The 26,783-nt window shown below is 38.2% G+C and overlaps 1 protein-coding gene across 4 annotated transcripts in view; it reads left to right on the forward strand.

Annotated features, from left to right (window-relative positions):
• The window catches only part of DYM (dymeclin), a 341,153-nt gene that overhangs the window by 129,352 nt on the left and 185,018 nt on the right, over positions 1 to 26,783 (forward strand). For all 4 annotated transcript variants that reach the window (XM_087869834.1, XM_045790039.2, XM_045790038.2 and 1 more), the window contains exons 11-13: positions 1,674 to 1,799; positions 13,974 to 14,087; positions 15,064 to 15,158. In XM_087869834.1, coding sequence (XP_087725960.1) covers positions 1,674 to 1,799; positions 13,974 to 14,087; positions 15,064 to 15,158 — 335 coding nt within the window. The remainder of the gene's footprint in view (positions 1 to 1,673; positions 1,800 to 13,973; positions 14,088 to 15,063; positions 15,159 to 26,783) is intronic.

Genomic DNA, 26,783 nt, shown 5'->3' on the forward strand with positions numbered 1-26,783 from the left:
CACCAGGCACAGACAGGGGTGTGAGGTTCACAGTGTAGGAGACCGTGCACATGACGACGTTGTCACGGAGCAGGAGAGCACGGCAGCACCACCAGCTTCCCTGTCCTGCAGGTCTTAACCTGCCCAGGATCCAGCCTGGTCGAGTCCTTCAAGAAACACTGCCTGCCGTTCTCAAGATACTTATACCCTTGTGGTTCTTTTCAGATGCTAGGTGTCTACCCACAAGTTCCTGTGGCTAGTCCCAGTCGCAGCAAGTTCCTGATGAACATGGCTAAGCTCAGTTTCCCACGTGTCCCATCTCTTCGTCAGGCTTAGACTTGAGGTCTGCCTGAACTCCATTCTGGGAGTGTTAGAGTTATTTTAGGGTACCTTTGTCAGACAGCAACTTACATGCACTCTATCCTTTATTATGTGAGTGAAAGACTGTCCGGATTTCCATTTGTAACTAATGTATAAACAAAAATGTTTCTGTGAGTGGAAGAGGAACCTTACCTCACCAAGGTGTTAATATTAGAATTGAAATACCTACTATAAAGATACCTGTGGGCTATTTATACATTAATAGAATTGTGATCATCCCTGAAATAGCCAGTAGCTTGCTGGTGGCAATAGGAAGGTCCCTTCTGTACCAGTTTTCACAGGTTGACAGCAGGATTCACCAAGGATTTGGTGGCCATTTTTTCAGTGTTAAAGATAAAATATTGAGTTAACATGGAATATTAGAATTCATTTGAAGTGTATGTTCTATGGCAAAGTGACACTGATGACAAAAAACATGATGAACGAACCTGTCTGCACACCAGCTATATGTGGAAAATATTGGTTTCTTTAAAATAGTAAAATTGGATGTAACAACGTACTGCTCATGTGAGTAAAAACTTGGAGATGGCTTGTTTACTGATGGGTGAGTGAGAATAAGCAGAGACAATTCTGAGCATGATGTATCCTAAGGGAAATGATGGCAGTAAGCAGAAAGCCCATGACACCACCTGTTCTAGAAAGTTCCATGGTAAGGATGTTGGTACGTAAGAATATGCAGGGAACAGTCATCTGTATGTGATGACATACACCAGTAAAAACTTAAAAGGTTTTGTTTTGGGGTTTTTTTTAGAGTGGGGGTGGAGGGTTGTTATGTTCATTTTTGTTTTTAATATCTTATATAGATTATTTCGATGATGTCTCAACTGATGTCCTTATCTGTCTTTTTGCCTTTATTCTATAATATGGAGACTATGATTAGAAAAAGTGTTATTGGTAGGAAATTTATTGTGCTGATCTAATTTTAATAATTTTATTCTACAATCTTTCCTATTAAGGTAATGTTTGACACAGTAGTAGTGTTTGTAAGAATACCCTATTGTGTATAAGCTCCTGCTAGGCCAGAGGCAAACCTACTTCTACTCAGTGTCACATGTTGGCCTAAGTGGTCTCTGCAGACCCACTCTTTACGTGGTGGCAGACTGTCATACAGGGTGATTGTTTTCTCTACTGGTATCTGAGCTGTGCATGGAGAAAATACTTCCAGGCATAAGCTGGTTTGTGTGGTTTTCTTTTCCCTTTAAAGAAGTCTATAACCGTGAAATTAAAACAGAGTGCATAATAAAAGCATGAAGGTTGACATTGGTCTTATAATAAAGTATGTGAAGTAGTAAATTAAAATTTCTATTTGATAGGTTTTACCAATTCTTGAGATTCTGTATCATGTCGAAGAAAGAAATTCACACCATGTGTATATGGCCCTTATAATATTATTGATCCTTACAGAAGACGATGGCTTTAACAGATCCATTCATGAAGTGGTAAGTTACCATTACTTTGCTTAGAGTTTCAAAGTTACAGAATAGGCGGGTCCCTCCGCAGGATTTACTACAGCCTTAGCATTTCCTCCTCCTTTCCCTTCTCGTAGATGTTGCCACAAGAACCTGACTTAGAAAAGGTGTGTCTGTCTTCAGATTTATGAAGTGCTTTTTTTCTGAATGACTATTAGCCATTGTTAAAAACTCTGTCAAAATGGTTTCTTCAGTAATTGAGTTTTGCTGCCACTGAGTTCATTTTTCCTCTCTGTTTCATTTCCCTTTTTTAGTTGTGGCAGAAATTGTCAAACAGGTTTGCCTCTTGTATACGGAGTAAGTGAAAGAATAGGGAATAAAGAGAAGAAGCGTGAGAAATTGTTTCATGTTTTTGAAAACATAATTTAACTCTTTCAGTTTTAGTCTTATGGGTGAGTTCCAGCTCCAACCTGATTTTTATCTTCCTCTTTGGATTTTCTTTGTGTCAAAGTAACACGTGTATAGGTTTGTTTTTGGTGTGTCTTTTTTTTTTTTTTTAAGGATTTTATTTTTAAGTAATCTCTATACCCAATGTGGGGCTCGAACTCACAATCCTGAGATCAAGAGTCACATGCTCCACTGACTGAGCCAGCCAGGCGCCCCAACACATGTATGTAGTTTTAAAACGTATGTAGAAGTACTAGCTTTTAATGCAACACAATACATCCTATGTCTCCCCTACACCTGATTCCTACTCCCCAAAGACCAATGCTTTTAACTCTGTCCATGTTTCTAAATAACATGCTTATCTTGTTATTTCTTGATTTTCTAGATTTAGATAATAATTGTTCTCTTCCTAAAATGGAAAATAAGTCATAATTAGCTCTCCTTTCTGCACATCATGTCTGTTCCCTGTGAGTTCCCCGGCTTTCCGCACATAGACTTTTTCCCCTCCTTCCATTTTATTATCATTTTCAGCTTGAAAACTCAGCTTTCTCGCAATTATGATTAACTAGTATTTTTAGCTCAGCTATGTAATGTATGATGGTTGCATTTTCTTTCTTGTTCATGTTTTGGTTTTTCTGTAGCACACGATTGCCCAGTTTTTATTCATGTACCAATCACTAATTCAGCTCCCATCCTTCAGCAGAACTGAGAATTCCCTCTAAATATGCTTAAATACATCGCATATCTTCTTAGTTTTCATTTTCTTCTTTGGCTTTTGTCTTCGGCCATGTTGGAGGCGTAACTCAAATGTTTGGTGATCAATGTTTGTTTATATTTAGAAGTAAGGCACTAAAAAGTTGATTGTAAGTTCTGTGTGTGGGCAGGACTTACTTGATTTAAGCTGCTCTACGTGGTCTGTTTCTCTGGGCACTCTGCGCTCCTTAGGCCTTTTCTTTTGGGCTTGTCAGTTTCCAGAGGGGGCTCTTCCAGTCTTCATGCTGTGGGGGTCTAGCGGAAGAAGGGGCTAGGGCTTTCACTCTTTAGGATACAAACACTTTTTTCCCTCTTGTCTTCAGTATGGTTTTTGTGACATGTTTACTCTTCTCTGATGATGTGCCGGTAAAACTTTTTTTGTCTCTTATATGGTGTGATCATCATTTCAACTAAGATTTAAGGAATCTTGACACTGTAGAAAGAGGATAAAACATACAAATTTCTTGATTCTTGTGTTTAGTAAAGTAACAGAGAAAATATTTGTACTGATTTTCTCACTTTTTATAGCATTTATCTTTAATAAGAAACAAAAACCAATATAATTTTTAAAAATATTTAAATTTAAGTATAAAATGTGCACAACTTTTGAAGGTACAACTTAGGAGATTTTACCTATGTGTATACCTGTGTTGTTACCACCCAGATCAAGTTACTGAACACTTCTAACATAACAGAAATGCCTTTTCCTGTCCAGTGCCCCACAACCAATCAGTGAACCACTATTCTGACTTTCACTCTTTAGAGTGTTGCTGAATTTACCAGTGTTATGGTTGGTTCTTTTGTATTGCTAGGTGCTATTCCATTGTATGAATATGCCACAGTATATTTATCCATTCTCTTGGTGGTAGATACTTTTTTCCCCACAGTTTGGGACTATTTTTGATAAGGCTGCTGTGCCCAGTTTTGCGTCTGTACATCGGTGGACATCTGCACTCATTCTCTTGAGGGTATGCCTAGGGTGGGATTGCTGGGTCAAGGGCAGGTGTGTGTTTAGCTTGAAGAGACAGTAATAAAACTGAAGTTGTGTCTAACTCCAAGTTCGCAGTTCCACTCCAAGGTTGTATATGCACTTTTACAAAGAGAGTACATGCTTATTGATGGTCATCTAACAGCACTGTTGATAATATTGAAAATGTTTAGAGCATGCAGACTCAAACAGGGTGCTGGCTACATCTGGAGAATAAGAAGGGGGAATGAAAATGGGGAAGGGTACGCAGCGGGGCTTCCCCTATGTCTGTAGATGCTGTATTTGCTTCAACAGCATGGAAAACAAAATAAAACAAGAAGTCACCAAAAAGAACTTTGAAGCAAATATGACAAAATATGTTAAGATTTGACAAAAATCAAGGATGGATACACTTTTTATTATATTGTTTTCTATACTTTTTTTGTATCCTTATTATACTTGGTAATTAAAGTCTGCATAGGAGTTTGCATTAAAATTAAACTTTACTGACTGCCAAGATAGGGTTGGTAAGATAGGGACGGCATTAGGTTCGTTCATATTCAGACTCAGTTCCATAAGGATTTCAGGATATTCCAGATGACATTTCAAATTCAGGTATTTAAACAAATTTTTCTTTCCCCTGTAGAATTTGACTTTCTTGTTTACCTTTGTTTATTTTTATTCTTTTCCTTTCCATATGTAGTAGTAAAAATGAGTAAGTAAATATTTCTACCAAAATTTTCTACATGCAGTCATTAGCTGTGGATCTAATTATACATGAAATAGATTCTGGTATCTCATTTTGACTTGAAGTTGCATTTCCTCATACCCAATGATGATGAGCATTTTTTCATGTACTTTTCATGTGCTTATATATCCTCTTCTGTGAAGTATCTTTCCAAATTTTCCCCATTTTAAAAAATTATACTTTAAAAAGTTAATTGTAGTTTTTGTTTTTTTTATAAGATTTTATTTATTTGAGAGAAAGCGCACACAAGTGGTGTGGATAGGGACAAAGGGAGAAGCAGGCTCCCTGCTGAGCAGGGAGCCCGATGCAGGACTCCATCCCAGGACCCTGGGATCATGACCTGAACCAAAGGCAGACGATTAACCAACTGAACCACCCAGGCGCCCCAAGTTAATTGTAGTTTTAAGAAAAACAGAATTCATGTACCCTTTACCTAGTTTCCCTTAGTGACAACATAATTGCAAAACAGTAATACAATACCACAATCAAGACATTGGCTTTGACATAGTCACGATATAAGACGTTGCCATCACCACAGGGATGTCCCTGTGTTGACTTTGTATAGCCATACTTCCTTCTTAAAAAATTGGGTTTTTGTTTTATTACTGAGTTGTAAGGCTTCTTTATATATTCTGAATCAGATGGATTTTTCCCCCAGTCTGTTAATGTGGTGCATTATACTGATTAAGATTTGAATATTGAATGTACCTTACATTCATGGGATACACTGCACTTGGCCATGATATATTCTCTTTTTATATATATTTGGTTAAGTTTTGAGCTTTGATAGTTTGTGTCTTTCAAGGAATTGGTACATTTCTTCTGAGGTATTGAATTTATTCCTGTAAAGTTGTCCATAATTTTTTTATTAATTTTTTTTCTTATTACTGTTTTTCCCCCTTACCTTTTTATATCTGCACTAGCTATAGAGATGTTATTGCTCTTATTCTTAATGTTGGAATATGTATCATTTCTGTCTTATTCTACCTCTATCTGGCTAGAGGTCTGTCCTCCCTCCCTCCCTTCCTCTTTTGAAAGGACCAACTTTTTTTTTTTTTTTTTAAGATTTGTTTATTTTAGAGAGAGAGTGAACACACATATGGGAGGAGAGGCAGAGAGAGAGAAGGAGACAAACAGACTCCCTGCTGAGTGCGGAGCCTGAGGCAGGGCTTGATCTCAGGACCCTGAGATCATGACCTGAGCCAAAACCAAGAGTCAGACGCTTAACCAACTGAGCCACCCAGGCACCCCTCAAAGGACCAATTTTGGATTCCATTGACTTTTTTCTGTCTTCTATTTCATTAATTTCTACTTTTTATTTCCTTTCTTCTGCTTACTTGAAGTTTTAACTTGCTCTTTTTTTTTTTTTTTTTAGATTTGTTTTTTAGGTAGAAACTTAGATCTTAGATTTTAAATCTTTCTACTTTTTTACTATAAGCAAAATATATGAAAATTCATAAGATTGACAAACCCCCAGAAAGATGATCAAGAAGAGAAAGAGTTACAAATGTCTATTACTGAGAATGTACAGGAGATCAGGACAGATGCTACAGACACTAAAAAATGTTCAGAGGATACTATGAGTAATTTTATGCTATAAAATTTAACTGTTGAGTGAAATGGACAAATTTCCTTTACTCCCAGAAGAATACTTAACCAAAGCTCACAAAAGAAAAAAAAAATCAAAATAGTCCTGTTTCTGTTAAAGGAACTGACTTTGTAATGTAAAATCATCGTAAATGGAAAATTGTTGGCTGAGCTGATTTTTACCTATGAATTCTGAAAACTGAAGGAAGAAATAACACCAGTTGTATACAATCTCATCTGGAGAGTAGAAAAAAGGAAAACTTTCCAACTCATTTTATAAGGCCAGCATAATCTTGATGCCAAATTTACCAAAATTTGATAAAAGAAAATTACAGGTGGATCTTGCGTGGAGAGACAAAAATTTAGTAAGTGGCACAAATGTAATTATAAGGCTTATCAATCTAATATTGTAAAATGGAATAAAGCAACGTAGCAAAAAGAATATATCTATGTCAATAGCAATATTCCAGGAATGCAAAGATAGTTTAATATTAGAAAATCTCTTAATGTAACTTATTAATTTAAGAGAGAAAACAATCATCTCAGTAGATACAGAAAAAGGATTTGATAAAATTCAACACCAGTTCATGATAAACAAAACAAAATTCTCAACAAAATAAGGGTAGAAAAGAAATTCCTTGTCTTAACAGAGTGTATCTACAAAAACCTACCATTAAAAGCATTATACTCTATTGGAGAATTTTAGAAATATTTTCTTGAAAGTCAGAACAAAAGGGATGCTGTGTATTACCACTCCTCTATAGCATTATATCAGAACTCTAAGCAGGTCAATTAAACTTGAAAAGAGAGGAAATCTAAATGTCTGTATTTACAGATGTTGTGAGTGACTACATAGGAAATTCAATATTCTCTAATATTAGAAATGTTAGGAGAGTTGAGCGAATCTTCTGAATCCAAGATCCATATACAAAACAAATACAATTTCTACACACCAGCAAGAGAGCACTTTAAAAATGTGATCTAGAGAGGCACCTGGGTGGTTCAGTTAGTTAAGTGTCCAACTCTTGATTTCAGCTCAGGTTGTGATCTCAGGGTCATGAGATTGAGTTCTGCATCTGGCTCCATGCTCAGCAGGGTGTCTGCTTGAGATTCTCTCCCTCTCTGTCCCCCCTCTTTCTCAAAAAATAAATAAATCTTCAAAAATGTGATCTAGAGATACATTTATGATGGCGATAAAACTGCAGTGAACTTGGGAATCAATGTAACAAAGAAAGTGCAGCATCTAAATGAAAGATATTAAATATGACTTAATAAATGGAGAGAGATACCATGTTCATGGATAGGAAGACTCAGTGATAGAGTTGTTAATTTGCTTTCATTAATCATTATGTTGAATGCAATTCTGATCAAAATCTCAAGATTTTTGTGAGACTTGATCAACTGCAGTTGACCTTTGAGCAACATAGGTTTGAACTGTGTGGGTGTACTGATAACATGGATGTTTTCAATAAATACAGTACTATAAATGTATCTTCTCTTCCCTAGTAGGCTTATCACTAAGTACATTTTCAGGAGTCGAAAATTTGACTTTTGGATGGATCTTTGACTGTGCAGGGGCTGGACACCCCTAACTTCTGCATTCCTCAAGTGTCAACTTCAATCCCTGAAATCATATAGAAGAACATTTTGCCTAGAAAGTTTCTGAAGGAAAGCAGTGTGGAGTTATCCTACCAGATAAGACTAGTTACAAAACATTAGTAATTAAATTTGGAGAGTCCAGAAATTACACACTCACGTATGGCAACACAACTGTGTGACAGAAGTAGTAGGTAAATTGTGCTGAGATTGAGAGCTTGACTTATCTAATAGGAAAAGTAAAATTAGATTATTTTGCCTCACATACAATGACAAATTCCATTTGTGTTAATAAGGCCTAGATGTGAAAAGCTGAACTTTCAAATCTCCAAGGAGAAATTAAAGGATAATATTTTTATGAACTCAGGATAGTGATTTCTTAAGCATAACATAAAATGTATAAACCATGAGTAAAAACATTAATAAATTTGACTACAACAAAATGAAAAACTTTCATGGTTTATAAAGGTGAAAACAAGCCATAGACAGGAAGATGGATTAGCATAACGAGTTAGAAAAACCAAAGTATTCAATAGAAAAATGGGCAAAGTAATAGAAAGAATATGAAACCTGAATGACCAGCAAACATTTTTTTTTTTTTAAAGATTTTATTTATTTATTCAACAGAGATAGAGACAGCCAGTGAGATAGGGAACACAAGCAGGGGGAGTGGGAGAGGAAGAAGCAGGCTCTCAGCGGAGAAGCCCGACGTGGGGCTCGATCCCAGAAGGCCAGGATCACGCCCTGAGCCAAAGGCAGACGCTTAACCGCTGTGCCACCCAGGCGCCCCAGACCAGCAAACATTTTTAAACGATGTTCACCCTGATGATTTGTCAGGATCATGCTAATTAAAATAACTGAAATATTTTGTACTTATCAGTTTGGCTGAAATGACAAGCTCTGTTAAGAATTGGTAAGGATCTAGAGAAAGAGAACTCTCATATACTATATAAATGAGCAGAACCGCTTTTGAAAGGAATGTGGCGTTTTACATTCCTCAAATAACCTGCACAAGTAAATACTCTGCCTCCCAGCAATTCCATTTCCTGGTTGTGTCCTAAGAAAACATTTTCCAGAGATTCACAAGAGCTCATTTGATTATCGTTGTAGCATTGTTTGTAGTGTTCAGAAATTGCAAACAGCTGATAACATAAATGAAATACTGTACAGCAGCTAGAATGAATGAAATAGAGCTGCGTGTATTGATAATAATAAATCTCAATCATCTGCATGGTAATGAAGTATCAAATTCAGGCTGCCAGAGGTTAGAGAATAGGATCAGCGAGGAGTGGCTAGGGGGCTTCAGGACGTCAGAAGCAAAATAGTAACATTTGAAAAAACAGTGATGGATACAGTGGTGTTCTTTATGCCAGGCTATTTAACTTCTCTGAAATGTCTGTGATGACAGAAACCTCTGACTGTGCTCTCTGAGGTGGTAGCACTTGTAATGTGGCTGGTGTGACTGAGGAATGGAATTTTTAATTTTGTTAAAATTTAATTTTAAGTTAAATACCTGCTTATGACTCATGCTACTGTGGTGAGCACTGCTACTCTATGCTTTTTAGTTAATAGTGACCCACTACATTTATTAAAAAAAAAAAAAAGCTAATCAGTGACTTCGCAATTTTGCTTCTTTGCAAACTCTTGGAGATTCACTTATGAAGTCATTAAGTACTGAAAACTGGGTAGCTTAAAATCTGTTTTACAGATTATTTTTCTTTTTAAAATTTATATGATTCCTGACTGACTTTAGATAATTAATGTTCAGAGTATGAAAATATGGAGAGTAAGGAGTCCCTGGTTTCTGAGTATCCTATAGTGAGATTCTGGATAGTAAGGGTAAGGATCTACATTGTAACATTTCCAGTTTTTCCCCTAATAAAAACAATTTCCATTAATGGAAGAGTGGACCCAAGAAAATGTGGCCTATTAGTACGGTACTATTCAGTGCTTAGATGGAATGAAGTAGAGGTGATATTCAGATCTTTAACTAGTATGGTACCAAAATCAGCTAGTAAGAATGGGATCAACCGTGGTCCTTCATTGTCTGCTGTACCTTAATTGCTGAACCCCCAGGAGGTCCCGGGGGAGTAGCTTGGGGCAACAGCTATTTATTAATTACCATAGAAGTATTCATTTTAAGAAATGATTAGTACTATCAGAATTTGGCATATGTGACAAATATTAATTTTCTTATATGTATCAACATGTGGGGCGGGGTTACAAGAACTTATTGAGTGAAAAAAATAAGATGCAAACAAATACCTATGTGTACTAATTTCCTGGGGCTGCCATAACTAATTACTGCAAACTGGATGGCTAGAAACAACAGAAATTGATTGTCACAGTTCTGGTGATTAGAAGTTCAGAAGCAAGGTGTCAGCAGGGCCATGTTCTCTCTGAAAGACCTGGGGAGAGGTCTGCCTCTTCTTAGTTTCTGGTGGCCAGTCCTTGGTGTCCTTGGCTTGCAGCTTCTGTGTGTCTGTTGTGTCGTGGCCTTCTCTCATGTGGGTGCATGTTTCTGTGTGTCTCCTCCTCCTCTTCTGGGGACACCAGTCATATTGGATTTAGGGTCCATCCTAACCCAGTATGACCTCCTCTTGGTCATATATTTATGAAGACCCTGTTTTCAAGTAAGGTCACATTCACAGGTTTTGGATGACACGAGTTTTGGGGGACACTATTCAACCCAAGACACCATGATAATGTTTTTGTAAACAAGCAAATACACAAAGGAATCCTGGGTTTTGGAGGGAGTGTGTGTACATATAAAGCACTTGAAAGGGACTAGAAAGATATATACTAAATTCAAGATAGTGGTTGATAGTATACCCCTCTTTGGGGGAATAAAATGGGATTTATGTCTTTAAAAAATGAAATGTTAACAGTTGATGTCAATTGTGGGAGTATGGAGGTTAATTATTCTCTGCCTTTCTATACATCCTTGATTTTTTAAAGAGTTGATATTACACGGTCTGTTACTGTACTGTACTCTTAACATATATAAACATTTGGAAGAGATAATATTCAATAAAACCAAATCTATATGGGGGGGAAGCTCAGGAAAAGACCTAGTATGAGCTATTCTCATATCCTTTTTGAGAAGGAAGACATTTTCAGATCCTTGAGGGGTTTCCTTCTGCATATTATTTGAGTTAGTTGACCATGAAATTGTACAATCAGGATACCAGTCTGTGCCTATTAAACTGTATGTCTAAGTATTGAATATAAGAAATGGGGAATTGTTTTTGTAGGAGCCAGTTAAATAGGATCTAAATAGGTCAATGGCTACAGCTAAGTTACCAAGAAAATTTTCTGTATGTTGCCCATTATGCATTGATGTCCCATGGGAAGCTGTGTGAGCTTTATAACTAGTTATTTATAATTTTTCTTAAACACAACCAGAATTTCTAAACAACGATACATTTTTCCCAGGAACAAAAGAAAGTTTTATGTGAAGACTAAATTGGATTTCTAATTTTTATAGTAACATTGTAAGTTTACTATGTGGATACCATTTAAATATTTGTTGAATGTTAAATGAGTAAAACTGCTTTTTTTCAAAACATTTCTTCCATCCAGGTATATAATTGACACACACAAGCAGATGTTAAGAACTAATGACCTCTGTTTCAAATAAGGATGGCTTATGATGATTTATTTCTAAATAAAGGAGCTGAGAGAGGAGAAACTGAACTATACTCAAATGTGTGACCTTTAAAAAGACAGAGACTTCTCTCACTAATAAAGTTGCCTAATGAGTATCCTGTGTTAGCATTTACTTGGAGACTTAAGAGTATTGGTTCTAAAACTTTTTGTTCTTTACACTTAAAAATAATTGACACCAAATAGCTTTTTTCTGTGGGCTTTAGTTTTGTACGTTTACCATATTAGAAATTAAAACAGAGATATTTAAAAAATATTTAATCAGGTCGTTTAGAAATAATAGTTATTATAATAAACCCAATACATGTTAGCATTGATAATATATTTTTATGAAAAATAACTGGTTTTGCCAAAGAAAAATTTAACAAGAAGAATGGCATTTACAGTTTTTGCAAATCTCTTTTAACGAATTGCCTTAACAGAAGACTGATAGATTCTCATGTCTGCTTCTGTATTAAAATTGTTACACTATCAGTCGTGTTATGTAGCACCTGAAAAACTCAACTATACACTCATGAGAGAATGAGAGTGGAAAGTAATGTTTTGGAATTATCATGAAAATAGTTTTGGCCCTGAGAATTCTCCACAAGTGTCTCTGGGACGCCTGCAGGGTCCCAGGATGACATTTTGAGAACTGGTGCCTTAGAGAGTAAGTCAGAGGGACCGAGCACTTCACTGTTCTCTGTAAAGGTTCAACTGGCAAAATTCGATATTTTGAATTTTTTAAACTATTATTTGTTTTACACGTAGGTTATCTCTTCTACTTGGTGATGGCCATCCTTAGTCATGAATACAGGGGAATGCTTACACGTTTACATTTTTTACCTCACAAACAATATTCAGCTACTAGGTAGTGGGCATTTGCAGTATGCCAGCCTCTGAGTGGAGACTGCAGAACAGGTCAGGGTTGGGTTACTTGCAAGGGGGGGTACTAGGTGACATGGGACTCTTGCCGGAGAGTTGAATCAAGTGAAAATTTATCGTGGGGACATTCATGTGCACTTGTATGAAGTTGGACACAGTATCCCTTTACTTTTTTTATTCTTCTGGTGTGTTTCCATACTCCCTTTCTCATTCCTCATCTTATTTGGACTTTTTTGGGGGGCAGATTTACCAGAAAAATGTCTATTTTAATGATTTTTTAAAGAAGAACTGAGATACAACCATATTATTTAGACTTAATTTTATCTTTCTGATTTCATGGATTATGACTGTAGTTTGTTGTTGCTTTTGGGTTTTGTTTCATAGTCCTTATTGTCGTTCTCTTGAACTCCTTGTTCTGTTATTTTCTATTGTTACAGTGGAGAGGATGGGCAGCTAAGTACTTACTTTTGTGGTGGTTTGTTTTTTCCCCCTAAATGGTACACGAGAGATTCATGTTGACTCTGCATATTTCCAAATGTTTATTTGTTTGTATACTTGTGTGGTAGTTTCTCTAGGTATAAAATTCTAGAGTCATAATTCATTCCTCAGAAATATATCGACATTGCTCTGTTGTTACACAGATGTGTAGTGTTGAGGATGAGAAATCTAATGTTAGTTTGCTTGTCTGTCTTTTGGTGATAACCTGTTTCCTTCTATCTGGGAGCCAATAAGATTTTATTATATACTGTAAATTCAGAAGTCTTACCAGAATAAATTTTACTTTTTTTCATTATTTCTCCTCAGAATGTTGAAAGTTTTTCTTCTACAAAACTTTCTCCTATTCCTAATTTTTCTGTTTTCCTTCTAGTCTGTACTTTCTGGAACTTTTATTAAGTAGACATTAGGTCTCTGCTTCTCTCTCATGCTTTGTCTTTTTGCCTATTTATTGCTGTTGTCTGAGAGAACTTTTCAATTTAGTCTTTCAAATCACAAATCTGCACTGTCGAGTTTTTCTGTGTCTCTGATGTCCACGTTACATATCTACTGTGGAACTGCACCAGCTTAAGCTAGAAAACAGTTCTTGCTTACTGCAACCTGGAGGTGAGCACCAGAGCTACTGCTCTCAGTAGCCAGAGCAGAATATGGCGCGGATCTTCTGGCTCTTGGCTTATTTGCGTTCTTTGTTTTTCCTGAACACAAGTATGAAGGTTTTCTGTGGTTGTTGGGACAGCTGTACTTTTCAAGAGACTCCTCAGTTTTCCTATTTTCACTTTTTCCTATTTTTCTGTCTTGCCTTTGTGCCATCTGTCTTTCAAATATATCTCCTTTTTGTGTACTAATGATATTCTCCTGTTTTCCAGATCTCTTTTCTTTTCTATTTAAGAAGGAAGGAGGAAAGAGAAGTGAACACCTCAGCACTGTTTTGCTATCTTGAACTGAAAGTCTCAGAATTCACTTTTATACTGTTTAACTCACCTTCAGAGCAAAGCCATGGCTGATCAGAGATTGTAGACATGGCTAATCTTTTTTTCCCTACAGCAGTCATATTTACTTAAACTTTTCTTCCCCATTACAGATATTAAAAAATATTACTTGGTATTCAGAACGGGTTTTAACTGAAATTTCACTGGGGAGTCTTCTGATACTGGTTGTAATAAGAACCATTCAGTACAACATGACGAGGACAAGAGTAAGTATTCCATAGCTATTTTTTTTTATCTTTATGCATATAGTACAATCAGCCCTGTAGTTTAAAGCCATCTCAATATTTAAAGTACTAACATTTTCATGAAATACGGTAAAAATATAACAGATGTGCATATAGTCACCGAAATACATGATCCTAAAGTAATGTGTCTAGTGTCTGTTTCTTAGTATTTAATAGATGGTGTGGATTAGAGATATTTTACATGAAACAAAATGGACAGTGGGGCATATTTAGTTAAAAGATGTCTGTCTTTGCTAGACCAGTAAAGCTGATTTGCCCTTTAAAAGCAGCAACAGCAAAGGGTATAAAGATAAGAGCACGAGGAAATATGAATTCAACATGGAAAAGTAGAAAGAATACTTTAAAGAGTAAAAGGAAAATTTTAGCTGGATTGTGTTTGCAGTATCTGGGAGCAAATTTCCATTCTGCTCTATAGAGAAGCAATATACAGAGTTCATAGCTCAGGGAAATGGTCAAATTGACTACACTGTTTTCAGTTATTTCCCTCAATGAGGCTAATGTGAATACATGTCCACAGTTTTTTATCTTTTGTCTGAAACTCTAGAAGTCATACATGTTTAAGAATGGAGAATTTTTTGATTTTAGAAAGGTGATTATGGTTCGTATGCTTCAGTCTGTGTAACTGTGGGGCTGTGGAGCAGCACGCTGTAATTAAACAGTAATGTTTCTGCAGTGAAAGAGTTCAGTATCCACCAGGATAGGGATAATGAAGACCACAAATAGCACCATAATCTTTTGCATCAGATGTTGCTTCCACATGTGTGGTGAAAAAACGGAATTTTCGGTGCTTTGTGGATTCTAGAATTAGAGAAAAGGGATTGTGGACCTGAACTTTCTAAAAATCAGTGACAATTGAGTTTAAATTTGCCTCCAGGTGACCTTGCTTCAGATGTAGAGAAGACTCGATGTCTGTTTTCACCCTTCTGTTTCCTTATAGGACAAGTACCTTCACACCAACTGTCTGGCCGCGTTAGCAAACATGTCGGCACAGTTCCGCTCTCTCCATCAGTATGCTGCCCAGAGGATCATCAGGTAAATAGGAGCTTTAAGAGAAATGCCACATTTTGCCTTTAGCTGCCCCAGTGGAACGGGTACTGTGGTGGTCCCTTTATCGTGTTACGCCCAAGGAATATCAGATTTTCCTGCTTAATATTTATCACCTTCTTGTTTAGTTGAAAATACCTTCTCGTGCTTTGTTTTCTAACCCAGCTTCTTGATCAGAGTTAATTGGATTTACTTTTCCGTCTTTTCATAAAATCTAATTTTAGGCTTTGTGTTAGCATCTTACTTAGGAGCAAGTGTATTTCTTAGTAATGCAAACTAAATCTTCACATATCGGCAGAGCATTTGGCAGAGCGTCACATTACACTTGTAACAGAGGGTAGCTGTGTTTGTTTTAGAGAATTCTTTTAATCGCAGTTTACTGTTATATTGCTTTCCTGTTACTGTTGTAACAAATTACTACAAATTGGTGTCTTAAAACAACCCAAATTTATTATACAGTCTGTAGATTAGAAGTTCAACACAGGCTACCATCCAGTTGCCATAGGGCTGCATTCCTTTCTGGAGGCTCTAGAGGAGAACCTTTTCCTTGCCTTTTCCAGCTGCTAGAAGCTGCAGCCTTCCTTGGCTCGTGGCCCCTTCCTCCACTGTCAGAGCCAGCAGCAGTAAGCCGTTGAGTCCTCACATCTCATCACTCTGACCTCCTCATCTGGTTCCCTCTTCCACTTTGAGGATCCTTGTGATTGCCTTGGCTGTCTCTGGGTAACCCAGGCTCATCTCCCCATCTCAAGGTCTGTGGCTGAATCACAGCCACAGAGTCCCTTTTGCCATGTAGGGCAACACATCCACAGGTTGGGGCGTTGGGAGGTGGATATTTTGGGGGTAACCATTATTCTGCCTGTCACAACATCACCAGGAACTCCTTCCTGTCCCTTCTCCACCCTTTGCCAAAGATATACTCTTTAAGGTTAGGAAACCTAATTAACAAATGGTGAATGACTATCATTTGTAGGGGTTTTTTAAAAACCTGTATGGGTACTCTTTGGTCTTTAGGTAGATTGTCATAGTGGCTCTCCAGTAGAACATTTGTTTCGTAAGTCACTGAAGTCAGATTGTTTCTTTCGGGTCTTGCTTTTGGGGCAATGCAGTTCTGATGATTAGGTCTTCTGTTGCAGTCATTGGTGGTGATCGCAAGTCCACGTCACTTTTAAACTCAGATCTCACTTTCCATCCATTGGTTAGAGATGCTTATTGACCTGGCCTCATCTTTAGCAGTAGCTCAGCATTAACTTATGTTCTTGGTCTCTACATTTATCCTCAGAATTTAGCAGAGGATATTTCCAATGACTCACTGTTTAATTTAGGTCTGGTCTTAATACTATATTGGATTACTTTATGGGTTTGTACTCGAGTGATTGTCTATTTGAGTAACTTCGTACTAACAGTAATGTGATGACTTAAAGCCCACATAGCATCTCCTCATACCTCAGATTCTTCCAGGTGTTCTGAAGAGTCTTTAGTTTCTGAATATTAATTTTTGTTACTATGCTGTAGTTCAGAGATTTAACAAGAGAAATGAATGACGCTGTGCTGTTTTGCCATCTATTTTTGTGTGTATGTGGTGCTTCACAATGGTTTCGTGAAGGTTTCCGTTCAGGATTCATTTTCCTCAACGGATACACCAACATTTGGCCTGGTCACTGTGAAACTGGCAAATTAACTGGTTTACAATTTATGTTCTGATCACTTGTGTTAAGCAAGATTAAATAAAAATTTTCTCAGTATAAGAGTTGAAAAGCAGGGGCGCCTGGGTGGTGCAGTCGTTAAACGACTGGCTCAGGGCATGATCCCGGCGTTCTGGGATCGAGCCCCATGTCAGGCTCCTCCACTACGAGCCTGCTTCTTCCTCTCCCACTCTCCCTGCTTGTGTTCCCTCTCTCGCTGCCTGTCTCTGTCAAATAAATAAAATAAAATCTTTAAAAAAAAAAATCTTAAAAAAAAAGAGTTGAAAAGCAAAACACTGTGCCCAATTTTCTATCTATGATGAGTAAAGCAGAAAACCAGTTGTATTTGGAGAAATAAGAAACAGAATTTAGATTTGTGGTTTAGGGATATTTAGATCAAGTTTATCATCAATAAGGAATACTGCTCTACTTAATGTTAATGGAGTTTTATTTAGCATTGTATCCATTGAGGAACAGTGTTACACACTGCAAGGTATATTCCAAATTATTTGCAAAAATTCCTGCCCTCTGGTAGCTTCTACTTCAGTAGCTGAGCTAAGACAAGGACATTCATGTATACAGAGGAATGCGATAAGTATTAGAATGAGAGAAGAACTCCTTGGGTGAGGGTGAGTGGGTTGGTTCAGAGAATGGGGAGAGCACATCTTCCTGAGAAATCAGGTAAAGTGAGTAGAGAGAGATGACTCTCAAGATTGGCCTAATGAGGAAAAGCACCAACCACCACAAAACAGAACAGGAGGGAGTGTGATAAAGGGCATTATATTTAGAAAATAACCAGTCCCATTCAACGGGCATGTTGTGGACCTGCATAGGGATTAGAGGAGAAAAGCCTGGAAGAACCAACTGGGGCCTCCTTATGGAAGGTGCTTAACTATTAGTTGTACAGTTTAAAATAATGGAAGGAGTTGAGAGAAAAGAAGGTCTGATCTTCAGTAACAAAAAAGAAACTGTGTATGAATGAGCTGTAAATAAATGGATTTTAAAAGAAAGAATGGAATGTAAGTTTCTGGCATCATCAGTTTCAGCAGATGACGTTAGTATGCTTCGTTTGTCTCACGGAGGGCCGGGCAGTTCTGACAAGCTTCCAAGTGCTGCCAGTGCTCCTGGTTCAGGGGCCACATCTGAGTAGCCCGTGTGGACCGGGACATCTTCACCATCCAGGAGAGGAGAGAGCGCCTGTTAGAAATGCGAGTGTCAGCCCAGCTTTAGACCTGCTGAAGCAGAGTCTTCATCTTAACAAGATCCCCAGATGATTTGTATACACACTTAAGTTTGGAAAACACTTTGAGCTCGGACCTGGAAATCAGGATTTATCCCTGCAGAAAACACTTGCTTTGAACAGGAAATGGGGGCCAACTTTTTTTTTAATCTTGAGGAAACTCGTTTTCTACTAAATGTTTGTATTTAGGGTAGAGGATTGTAAAGTATGATAAGGAATGCCTAACAAAAACTGTTTAAACAGATACACAGATTTACTATAGCGGTACAACTCAAGACTCACCAGGTGCTCCAGTAACTCCTTCAAGTGAGAAGTAATCAGTTCCACATACACATTTTCTAAATCCTGCTTTAGGAAAAGACCACACAGTTCTGTATCCGTCAGTTGTAAAACCTAAAAGAGCCAATACTTCCTGTGATCTTCAACAAAATGCAAAATAGAGTAACATGTTACATTGCTGTGAAGTAGGGTGTGAATAAAGCTTCTGAAAGCCGCCTTAGCTGGACATAAATGTAAGGAATGATTTCATATGGTGTCTGTGCTATTGTTTCATATTCAGTGACTGTGTATCTTCTATAAACTCTTGGTATTCTAGAAAAATCTTGTAAGCATATAGGATGTGAGTTTTGTTCAACTATAAAGCCTCTTGAATATTCTGTTAAGTATGGATATTTGATATCATTATTTGGGATTATACTTAAGGTAATTAAAAACATTTATAAAGAGTAGATTATATGTAAGGGATTGTCTGGGGTTACAAAGACATCATTACTTACTTCCTGCCCTTAAGACTTTGCCTGCTGCCCCTCCTGTCTCTCAGCCTGGCTCCTTTGCCTTTACCCCTGGCTTAATACATAACTTTCTTTCAGTATTTCATGCTACATTGGTTTTTTTCTTCTCTCTTTGCTCATTTTCCCTAGGAGTTCACATATATGCCTACGACTACACCTACTGTGTGCTCATGTACAGAAAAGCATCCAAATCTACACTCACGGTCCTGAGCTCTCCCTTTTTCCTGAGGCAGGCAGTACAGTTTGGTGGTTAAGAGCGCAAACTCTGAGTTGGGGATCTCAGCCTCAAAACTTACCACCTGTGGAACCTTGGAGAAGTTACTTAACTTCTCTATGCAGCAGCTTCCCTGTGGTAAGATGGGGGGACAGTAGTTGTTCTCTCAGTGGATGTGGTGAGGGTTAAGTGAGTTAATATTCGTAAAGCTCCTGGCCCGTCATGTGTGCTCTGTGTAAGTGTTGACTGGCTGAACACTAACTCTCCTAACCTCACTACCTGGATATCCCACACTTAACCTCAAACCGTTATTAAGTTTAAAACAACTCATTTTCAAACCTGCTCTTCCTTTTAAATTCCCTGTCCTAGGTAATAGTGTACTAGCCCTCAGCCCAGCCACCTCAATTACCAAACCAGAACCCTACAAGTAATTCGCCATCGTCTCTCCCTTTCCTTTAAATGCTGTATGCAGTTACGCCCTGGAAAAGTTCTAACACTGCCATTGAAACTCGCCTTCATTCGTGCCCCGTGTTCTGTCTCCCGTACTCCCGCCTTGGTTGGCGTGTCCACCGTTTTCACCCGTGCTGCATCGTCAGCCTGCCTGATCCGTTGCCTCCTTACTTGTCCTGCCACGGTAGGCTTCGGCACTGTGCTTCCACTTGAAAAGCATATCTAACATTACTCTCTATGCTTAAAATCAGTCCGTGGCTTCCCTTTGCCAGAGGTTACAGTTCAACCTCCGTAGAGCAGCGGCTCTCAACCGTGGGGGCGTTTGTCCCTAGCAGACATCTGGCCATGTGTGGAATAAAGTTTTGTTTTTTTCATTGTTTGGTTGGGGTTTTTTGGGGCTTGCTGCAACTGGGGAGGAGGTTGCTACTGACATCTAGTGGGTAGAGGCCAGGGACATCCTATAATATACAGGACGACAAAGAATTACCTGCCCAGAATGTCAGTAGTGCCAAGGCTGAGGAACCCTGCCTTATAGTAAATAATCGGGATCCTGCCATTTGCGGTGAGTCTTCCATGACTACTTGTAATGTATTGGCAGGTACCTGCTGTTCTGACCTCACTGAATCTTTGCAGTTCCCGCCTCTTTCACAGCTACATTTCTTTGTCAGAATAAAATGCAGTCTGGACCTGAAAAAAAAAGTTGAGGCAGTTCCTCGTATCCCCTCTTCCTTCTTTAGAGCTTTTCCCACCAGCTTCCTGCCCCTCTGTTACATTTTGCCTTAAACCTATAATTGCTAACCTCCCACCATGCCGTACGCTCCCCCCTCTCCCTCCATGGCTCCTGGGCCTTTTCACTTTAGACGTAGCTGCTGTTAACACAGATGCTTCGTGTTTCCCTATTCACATTACAAAGAGGAAGAACCCAACTGGCCCTATTTATCGCCTCATAGAAGTCCGGGTCACAGTCACTTTCTGGGCCAAGAGCAGGGGCAAGGAGCCAGGAAAGGAGAAAGTTACCTGTTGGAAAATGTGGCTTCTTCCAGAGGGTGGGTGTAGGAGAGAGAGAGAACTTGAATGTCTTGACCCGACCAGTATAGGTACTTGTGATACATGGGCCTAGCCTGAAGTTGCAAGTCTTGTTGCCTAAGCAGAGTGGTAATTAACTGGAAAGAAAAGATTTGTGCTATACTTTTTGCATTCCTTTACCAAGGTCAGCTATCAATAAGCACACTATAGACTTTTAATAAGTACTTAGTGACTGATTCTTAGAAGCTGGGCTGGCATTTGAGACTTTAAGCTTAGTTCTGGCAGCCATCATGCTGAGACTTTGGGTAAGTCAGTTGATCTCAGAGCTAGGGAAGTTGATGTCTGTGCACAGCATTGAAAGTGTTCTGGTCTTTCAAACATCTTGACAGTAAAATAATACAAAACATAGGTTAGATTTTTAATGATGACTTCTTAATAGCAATACAGAGGGAGGATTTATTTGTTGTTGTTGTTTTTTTTTTTTTTGGTAAAATCTGATCATGTAATTTGAGAATTTAAAAATTCTTCAATCCATGATTTATGCTTTTACCTTTACCATTTACAGCCACCAGTAATGAACGTAGACTCTTGCAAATTCTCCTCCTCCTCCTCTCTAACCAACCCCAAGCTGTCAGTTTATGTAAGCTTCCTTGTTCTTTCTGCTCTGCATATGTAACAATAGGCATTGTCGTCACCCAGCGTTCTTCTGAAGACTGCAAAAACCAGGTTGGTTATTTAACTCTGAGTGGTTAGCTCTTCTATTTTGGACAAATAAAGGTCTTTCAGAATGGCTCAGGGAGTCAAAGAAAAATAGACAATTTGCTTTTAATAATACTTTCTGGTATTATCTTACCATGTCAGGCTTCCTCACTACTTCCCCACTGAATTAAGTTTTTAGGGATTGACTTTTTTTTCTGAACCAAACAGTACATTGAACTGAAAATGTACAGGAGAATATTAAGAAGCAAATGGTCTATTTGTTGTTGGGATGTATTTATATTATACAACATAAAATGCTCAAACATATAATACAGTAGCCTAGCTGGTTATTTCTCTTGGTTATGATATTTCAGGAGTACTGTCTTACTTTTAAAATAAGGTCCATTTAATGATAAATTCATACCTATCACCTTCAGTATCTCGCCACTTGTTTCTTTTTTGTTATATTTAAGACAAGTGAAGGACTGGAGGCTTCTATAGTTTCGGGTGTTGATGCTACACAACTGGTTAATGTTCCAGAATAAAAGCCCGTGTTCCTTCCACGGCACTGGCAGAGCAAGATCCACGAAGCATTGTCTCTGAGGGTAATTCACCTGCCATGGAATCACGTATCCAAGCTGCCGGGGGCTTTCTTAAACAGATGGTTCTCTGCCATCTAAGGTGACCAAGCCCTGTTGATCATTCCATTTGTCACTTTCACCCCTCATTTCAACTTCCTTCCAATAATACAGCTAAATACGTAGACTTCCAGTTGCAAAGACTGTGGAAAGTCTTTTTTTTTCTTTTTCCTTTCCTTCTTAAATTTGCTAGTTGAGAAAGGTGTGGATGTGTTGAGGTCTTGCAGAACATGGTGTGTGGATATTACCCTGGGAGGTGAACGGGGAAAAGAGGACAAGAACTGTGTATCTTTCCTTCTGTACCTCTAATATTTTTCTTCCACCTAATCCTTGACAGAATATATTTTTAATTCAGTAAGTAACTTATCAAGCTTTTGCTGTGTGCTTGCCACTGCTAAAGTTCTCTTTGACATATTTTACATTTTAATTTCAGACTAACGCCATTCATTGTATCTAGAAATTGTTGGTTATACTCATATTGGTCTTATTTTTCAAATCTTTAATTCAGTTTGTATCTTTACCATTATCTGATGTCATTGTAGTCAGGAAATTATTTCTTTTAGGGAAGGAATTTTATGATATTAAGGGTTATAACAGTTCATTTCTGTTCTGAAATCCTGGTGAGTTCTGTTTTTCATCTCTAAAATGTATGCTTCATGTGAGTGCTGTGAGAGTTATCAGAGGCTTTCAAAGTCTTCAACAGCTCTCTTTTTTCTATTACAGTATTATGACATTTTTGAAATAATTTTAACCTAAAAATAAATCTGGATAACATCTCTACAAAAAAGATTTCTTGCTCTCTGTTAATATTCCTGGATTCTGAATCCTTGCCCAAAGAATCATCACATTGCCTTTATTTCCCAAATATTTCATTAAATGAAAACTTCACTAAATATAGAGAGTTCTTAAGAATATGTTTTATTTTAGATTGGTAGGAGGTCTGAGCAATAGTTTTACAGTGTAAGTACTTCTATTAAACTTACATGATTTATTTTAAAAGATAAAATTAACTAGTTTTTGCCTAATGCCTAGGCAATAAAGAACTTCCAGCTTCTCCATTGCTTTGGACTTTGCCGATCCTTGTTTGCTCTTGGCGTAACAGTAGCCAAGAAAGGAAGGAAAAATGTTTTGCCTTGAAAATCTGGCTTGCTGCACTTCCTACAGTTAGTGGTACTTTGAAGGTAACTAAACTAAAATCTGACATGGTTTGCTTTTTAGTTTAGCCTTTTCTTAAGAAGTTACATTGAGAGCACTTAGCTCCCAGTTGAAAAATCTATGTTTCCAATAGAAAATTTCTAACTATTCAGAGATTGCTAGTATTTTACAATAAGAGTGTCTCAGTAGACTTGATGGACTTGTGAAAACTTTATAATTGGTTTAATTTCAGTTTAGACTGCTGGCACATTCAAAATATCAACTTTTAAAGTAGCATGTCATACATCTATCTGAATTTTTACTGGAAGTACAGACTTTTATGAACGGAGTTTTCACATGGGAAATTAAACATTGAAATAAGTTTCATAGAGCTTTATAGACTGTCGTAGTCATATTGTAGAGGTAATGGGGAGGGTTCATACTTTGTCTTTTAGCCATGAGTTATTAAGCCCCTATTCCTATCTGCTATAAAGGATCTGAGATTTTTACCCAACTTACAAGCTAACAAATTAGATTCCGCAGTTTCAGGGGTCCTGGTAGAGATGCAGTATTCTTGGGTCAGAGGCAAAGAACAGTGTATTAACCACAGCAGTGGGAGGAGCCAGAGTATCATTTTCTTGTGTGGTTCCCCATACCTATAGAGCAATGTGACAAAGGTCAGATGACATCTGTACATGCAGTGGGTTGCATTACAGAAGAGGGACCCAGGGCTTAGGAAACCCTGATCTTTTATTATAGGCTTCAAGTAAACCTGCCCAACCTTTGCATGGAGACATCTTTAATGTATTTGATAGCAAACAAACTGCCCTCTACTCTAGAAGGAGACACTCTCTCCACCTTCCACATGTGTTCACTCTACAGACATCCATGAAAAGATAGTCCAGAGCACAAGGCCATCAATGCCTCTGCTTTCAAGATGTATAGAAACTCGAGAGGCCCATGGGAAATTATGTCCCTACAGTCTTTACCTAGTTAAGCCTTTCTGTTGCCAGTGGAAGAACCTGTCGCCATGTCATTGAGGTAGCTAGTTGATACTACTTTAGGTTTCATATGTCACTTGCTAATGCATTGGATTTATGTATCTTAGAAGTAGTAAAGGATTGAATGGCCTCACCAGTCTCCGCTTTGTCATGTGTCATACTGAATCTCCTGCTCAGGTGTCTGTCATTAGCACAGCCCTTAAAGCCTCGTTTCTGAGTAGTTTGGACAGAAGCAGAATATCTTGGTTTTAGACACAAATCACAAAATTTTAGGTTTGGGAGGATCTTTAAAGAGAACATCCAAGATAAGTTTGCACATTTTATACACAGAAGTATTGAAACATAGATTTATTATGTGACTAGTCCAAGTGAGCGCTGTGGCAGAAGGAGGCGCAGACAGCGCGTCTCCCTGCTCCTTGCCTAGTGTTCTTCCCAGAACAAAAGAGAGAAAAAAGGCATGCGTTTATGCTCGTGTGTTCTCTCTTTCTCTCTCCTTTTTTTTTTTTTTAAACATAACTGTGATACCCGATATGTTATAAAATGCTAAGGGCAGATAAGAGAAATAAAGTGACTTAGAAAGCATTTTCCTTCTGATGAATTGCACATGCCTCTCGGACTCTTTGTAAATAGCACCTTTTCCAAGACAAATAACGGTTGTGTTACTAGGAGAAATAGGAGTAAACAGAAGTTTCAGAGATTGAGAATGACTCGCCTGTCCAGTGGAAGGGCAGGCAGAATCGGATAGAGCAGGGACGGGGCCACGCAAGGGAGGAGAGATTGCCTCGTGGGAGGGAGGAAAAGAGAAGTGAGAAGAGGTAGCTGCTGGGAAGGTAGGGAAGTACTTCCTGTCGCAGACATTAACGAATGCTCTGAGCAGTCACAGTGGTTCGTTTGTTTAAAACGCCTCAGTTTCCTCTTCTACAAGTGGTCATATCCTCCCAGACCTGTCGGGAGGAATAAGTGAGTTATTGAATGTGAAGTACTTTATGAATAGCAATCACCTAGTGCTTAATCTTCCGGTTAAAACACAGGAAAGCAGCAGGTCTTGTTCCTGGTGCCTCAGTAGGTATTTGAATGATGAGATTCTGACGCTTTAATTGCATTGAAATAGTTAAAATCTACCGGCGATAGGTGAGGTAGAAACAGCATGGCATATGGCCTACCACTTTGGGGTTCTGGTACAGTTGGTTTCTGCTGTACGCTACATACTGGGCCCTATACAATGTTGTTTGTGTTATCTGGTGATGTGGGTGTTGCTATTTCCATTTTATAGAGAAGAAATTAAATCTCAGAGCAGGAATTTATCTAAGATCACCTTGCTGGACAGTGACAATGTTGGGATTTAAACCTTCGTCCCTCCTCCATCTACAATACTGTACTAGCTTCCACTGCCAAGTCTTCTTATAAAGGAAGTTTTAAAGTAAAAGCATGTGAATAATCTGTGTACAAAACATTTATTATTACATCCTGCCTTGGGCAAGTTGCTTTCAACCTTTCTAAGCATGTGATCCCCTTGATTTTAAGAAACCATTGCCGATCTTTCAGTAGCTGCTGAGAAGATTTGAAGGTGAATTGTAGGGTCTCAGACACCTCATGTCATCTCACAGGCTTTGTCACTTGGGGTTACGTGAGAGAGTCTCCGTGTAGAGAATGAGATGAGTGACGGTTTTCCCCAAAGATGGCACATAGCCAAAACCTTTCTAACCACATAGGAGAAGAGTTAATGGATGATGAAATTATACTTTCTTAGGAACCCTGTTTGAAAAAGAGCTGAGGGCTTTCTGGGTTTGAGGACCACAAATTAAGACAAACATCTGTAGGAACCTGATATGACATGGCTATTCGTGCTGTTTTTCCATCTAAAATGTGCCTATTTTCTTACCTTTATTTGTCAAACATGAAGATCATATTGAAGCATAAGAACATTGTACATTATTTGCTTAACATAATAATGGTGCCTTATTACATCATTCCAAATTTCTCACTTAGAATCACACAGTCACCGAGATTCTAAATATATCCTGGTTCTTCACAGAATATTTTATAACACGATTGTGATTGTTTTAAAATACGGATAGGTATTTGGGGATCATTTAATCATTTATCACATATTTTCTGTATGTCTGCCATGTGTCAGATATTGCCAGCCTTTGGCCACTCATGTGAGTCACCACACTCTCCTGCCTGGTGTGATGGAGCTGAAATTGGAATCCAGGTGTGACCTTAGCCCAGAAGTGTTCGTTCTTCTCTTTATGGCAGACCTAGCATTGACAGGTACTGGAAAGGAGAAACAGGTGTCAACCACATTAAACTCAGATTCTCTGTTAGCAAAGAGTCAAATATCACTGTGTCCGTAGTCGTCTTTCTTGGCTCATACCAATGCAGAGGTTTTCAAGGTGTGGTCCACAGACCACACAGGCTCCCTGGGGGGGGGGGGTCTAAGCGATTTCTATAATAAGGTGTCCTTTGGCATTTCCACTGTGCTGACATTTTGAACCAGTATCGTAAGAGCAAAGTTGGAGAAAAACAGAAGTCAGGGCAGTGGCGCTGAATTACACTAGTACTCACTGTATTTTCTATAGCCGCACACTTGCGGTGAAAGGGGGGAAAGCCACTTTTACTTAATGTCCCTGGTGACATAGTAAAAATGATTAGCTGTGATACATCTTGACCTTTGGATACATGTCTTTGAGATATTTCATGTGCTAACACCCGTTCACATAAAGCACTTCTGCCAC

This window comes from Ursus americanus, chromosome 19, assembly GCF_024610735.1.
Source record: "Ursus americanus isolate L20-20 chromosome 19, mUrsAme1.1.p, whole genome shotgun sequence".
NCBI lineage: Eukaryota > Metazoa > Chordata > Mammalia > Carnivora > Ursidae > Ursus > Ursus americanus.